General features: G+C 38.3%; 1 protein-coding gene across 1 annotated transcript; it reads right to left on the bottom strand.

The window, feature by feature from the left end:
* Window positions 1-990: 990 nt before the first annotated feature.
* Window positions 991-2,312, bottom strand: LOC107104396 (histone H2A.Z). Its single transcript, XM_015404389.1, has 5 exons — window positions 2,167-2,312; window positions 1,809-1,886; window positions 1,611-1,724; window positions 1,407-1,536; window positions 991-1,335 (listed from the first exon to the last, which is right to left on the bottom strand). The coding sequence occupies exons 1-5, from the start codon at window positions 2,167-2,169 to the stop codon at window positions 1,274-1,276; spliced, it is 387 nt and encodes a 128-aa protein (XP_015259875.1). The 5' UTR covers window positions 2,170-2,312; the 3' UTR covers window positions 991-1,273.
* Between the last annotated feature and the right edge of the window lie 2,263 nt (window positions 2,313-4,575).

Below are 4,575 nucleotides of genomic sequence, written 5' to 3'. Positions count from 1 at the left end.
TTTTCTTAAAACAAGGTACCTTCAAAGAAAAAGTTGAACCATGTAGACAAATTTAAATGCAAGATTTGTCATCTAAGCTTCAGTGGAAAGAAGCCACGCTTTAAAAACTGACTGCAGCTTTAAAGTTAAGATTTTCTGTAAAAAGCTGATAGCAAGGAAACTTAGTTTTTACTGAATTTAATTCTTTAAAGTTAACAAGGAAGCTCTGATCGATCTGTAAGGGTAGAGGGAAGCTGGTTTCCAGCTGCCTTAAGACCAGTTTTCACCACTCTACCCAGAAATCAAGTGGAAAAACTTTGCTTCGTCTTGTTGAATGTCAAAATCTTTAAGGAACCTTTGGTTAGCCAAGTAAATATGAATTGACAGATCAATTTGCAAAGTAACTAATAGTTGCAGCCCTACATTTAACTCTTTGAATGATCTAGATTAAGAAAACCAGGTTTCTATGCCTAACTTATAAATGAGCATGATTTTAACTTACCGTAATTTTAATGTGATGAATTAAAGCTAAAATGCATTTATTGGGAGGTCAACTAAAGTAGAAATGACCACATTATCCTGAATTTTAGACCCTGCAGCTGGTCCTGCCTATCTTGAGGTTTCCGCTAATTTTAAATCCACTGCTGCTCCTTTTTTGACTAGTGAACATTAGATGCTAACTAGTCTCTGCCAGATAAAAGGCTGAATGGTGCTAAAAAGATAATGCTGCAGTTTTGGTAAACGTGCAAACATTGCAAATTACCCGGTTAGTCATTTAAGGCATTATTTTTACATACCGGTATATAAATTGAAAGTTTAAAGGCATCATGAATGTCCTAAACCACCAATTTGCATCAGCTACTAAAATAGATTCATCTTCCTGTGTTGTGCTGCTTGTTACAGAGAAACTTCTTTTGTTGTATATGAAGCTGGCAGGTTTAGCATTAAACTTAAACTCCAAACAGATCGGTAAACACATGCAGCTGAAGGAAAAAGTCAAGGACAACAAAAGGAAAAAAAACAGAACATTTGCCCAACAAGGGCTTTATTAAAACACCACTAAACATGGGAATGCTTTACAGCATGGATAACAAACTGCAGCACCAGGAAAACAGAGTGGGAGAAAAGAGCTTCTTTGAAGCCACTCGGAGAGAAAAAAAAACAAATAGAAGCCCAGGTGAATAAATGCAAGCTTAACCATAAAAATGTAATGTTTGGAACCATGACATTTAATCACTTCAGATGCAGACTTCAATCCTGAGACGGCACAGCATCCAGAGCCCCTCCCGGACGGTTATACGGTCTTCTGCTGGCCCTTCTTTCCAATTAGAGACTTGTGGATGTGTGGAATCACACCTGGCAAACAAAGATGGCGTTAGACATCAACAAACCACTGGAAGGCTGAGCACCAACACAGACATCCTTACCTCCACCAGCAATTGTGGCCTTGATGAGAGAATCCAGCTCCTCGTCTCCTCTGATGGCGAGCTGCAAGTGGCGTGGGGTGATTCGCTTCACTTTCAGGTCCTTTGATGCATTTCCTGCCAACTCCAGGACCTGGAAGGAAAACCAAGATGCTGAAAAGGAGCAGAGGGTGGATCCCACTGAGCGATCGGAGCAGACCAGCCTACCTCAGCGGTCAGGTACTCGAGAATAGCCGCGCTGTACACGGCTGCTGTGGCGCCCACTCTCCCGTGGCTGGTGGTTCTGGACTTCAGGTGTCTGTGGATACGACCCACTGGGAACTGCATGGGGATCCAAGGAAATACGAGTTAAAACCTGAGCGGGAAAGTCCGTGGGACTGTAGCAATGAATGAATGTGCTCAGACCTGCAGCCCAGCTCTCTGTGAGCGCGAAATAGCCTTTGTCTTGGTCTTTCCGGAGTCCTTCCCAGCCTTCCCGCCAGCCTGGAACACAGAGAGCCGCAGCGGTTAGCCGCAGCCCGAACCCCACGGCCCCGTTACAGGCTTTCCACGGAGAAAAGAGGCTTAACTCACTCTTATCATTTATCAAACAGGCTGCTTTTATAAAAGCTATCCGTTAGCATGCTAAGCTAACGGCAGCTAACGGCTAACGTGTAGCGACGAAAATAAATTTGGAGGGAAAAGCCGAAATCTAGCTTGTTTTAAACTATTGCTACATTATAGCGCCGCTGAAACTTTACCGATTATAATCAGCGGTACTTACCATTTTAGATTTTTCCACAAATGTCCCCAAACACCGCGGTACCGAACACTGGATCTGTAGCTAGCTCCGTTAGCCTCTGCTAAAAGCCACTCGACCCGCTCTGGCTCCGTCCGACATTTATAGACTCACTGCATCCGGGTAACTTCTACCAGCCAATCACATGTCATCTGCTGCTCAGCCAATCAACGAGAAGCTCCGGGGGAATTTCCGTGATAATCGCTTCTGGGTAATGTAGTTTATTTGTTGGTTTCTTTGCTTCGTGTGTTTTATGACGATTTTCGAGATTCTTTGCGAAAAAACATCGAAAAGCAAAACGTAGTTATAAAATAACATGTATATTTGACCCGAAACTCAAATAACTTTTAAGAAAAAATGCAAAAAGTAGTTATTTTTCTGCTCCGTGGATCAGTTGCTTTTTTTTTTTTTACCACACCTGTGCCAATATATTGAATCAGCTTCTCTGTAAAGTTTTTATAAAGTCAATAAAGATGCATTTTTTCTTCTATTACAGAAAAAATAATATTTAATCGTAGATTTTCAAAATGTTTCGTATTTTTACTGAAGTTCAGCCTAAAGTCAGCTTCCTGACTGTGGCCGCATGGTGTCACTGTTGGTCTCAATTTAAATCATGAATCAAAGCTTTTATAAAGTATTTAAGCTTAACATTTATCATTTATTTCTTGTTCCTCGGACTCCTGTTAAACTGAGCTGAACGTCACTCAGACATTAATATATTAATAATTTATTTAGTTACATGAAGGGAACTTATTTAGTAGCTCAGCAAATCATTTTTCTTTTGTTTTGCGTTGATGTTTTATTATTCATCGCATTATACATATTTGTTTCTGACATTCATTACTTATATAGTTCCTATAGTACGCAGTAAAAATGCTGCATCTAATTGGGATCTAGAAATGTTTTATTGATTCTTAGTCTTAATCCATATTTAAACAGTGCAAAGAAGTGAAATGTCTGCTAAATTGTGAACTTAAACAATTTATTTTCAAAGAATAGAAAAAAATGTGGGCATGTTACCCTTAAAATGGAGGAAGGTTTCTGAAAAAATGTGGGTCTGATAATCTGCGATTAGATTACTTATAGTTAAAGTGATCCTTTTTCACATTATAACATAAACATTCAATGTGTTTTATTAGGATTTTCTTTGTGGAAAAAAATGCAAATTTGTGCTTTATAATAGAAAAAAAAAACTAAGGATCTCCTTAAACAACAATCTCTGGAAATATTGTTGTGTATTTGTATTGATATGATTTTACTCTCATACCCCAAAATGAAAAATAGCTTCAGAAAGCAGTTTATTAGTGAACATCTATCTGTCTCTCTACTGCTCCTGCTGTCACTCTTGAACAAGATACCAAACCTAAACATACGACCAACGTGAACCCAGACGGGCAGCAGTCCAGTTTTTCTAGTTAAGATCCACAATCTAAGACCCTTTTCATCAATCGACCCTGGAGAAACAGAACAACATCATCTGCAAAATGCATAAATGCTACCATGCATTTACAACCAAACGTCTTCTTCTCCACGACTACTCCTACAGATGTCCCCCTTCAACAGGGGGTCCACGCAGGTACTGTGTCGGGGTCATGAAAGTTTTGGTTGATTAGACTTTTTTTTTTTTTATATTCCCTCCTGCAATATTTTTCCACATTAACATGAATCCAACAGACTGTAGTAAACAGATAAATGGAGGCAGATGTCTTTCAGTCATCAATGCTCACATTCAGCGACACACAGGAGCTCTTTCAAGCTGGGCACCGTTTCATTCACAACACCTGTCCCATCAACCAGGAAGCAGAAATACTTTAATAATCCCAGGGAGGGATTACTTTAGTTACATTACTCCATCTATAATAGAGTGACTATAGAACCAGTTTATAGAACACAATTTATATAATTAGAGCGTCCCTGCTCCATCTCACCATCAGTTTGGGGGTCCTTGACCTGGAAAACCCCCTCATGCAAGATATTTTTGCATAATATTCAAACATAAATTCGCCAAATATAAGAGGAACATAATAGCTTGGTTTAAAGAAAGCATTTTAGTTTTTTAGTCTAAAATGTAAAAACTTCTTAAAATGAGCGAGTAAATAAGATGATTGCCAAAGAAAATTTATTTTTCCCCTCAAAATAGGATATTTACGTATAAACTACTTGAAATAAGAAGATGGATTTTTTAAAACTTAAATCATCAACATTAGTAAGTTGTCTTACCTACTTGCTCCAATTGAGGCAAAATACACCCCTTTTCAAGAAAATTGGCTTATATGTAAATTTTTTGTAATGTATGTTTTAAGTACACACTGGAAAAACGAATTAGAAATAAGTAAAAAATTCCTTAAATTAAGTGTATTTACTTTTAATTTGAGTAGGTAAACGAGATAGTTT

This window comes from Cyprinodon variegatus, unplaced genomic scaffold (assembly GCF_000732505.1).
Source record: "Cyprinodon variegatus isolate N-32 unplaced genomic scaffold, C_variegatus-1.0 Scaffold1721, whole genome shotgun sequence".
NCBI lineage: Eukaryota > Metazoa > Chordata > Actinopteri > Cyprinodontiformes > Cyprinodontidae > Cyprinodon > Cyprinodon variegatus.
This window is presented reverse-complemented; position numbering and strand designations above follow the sequence as displayed.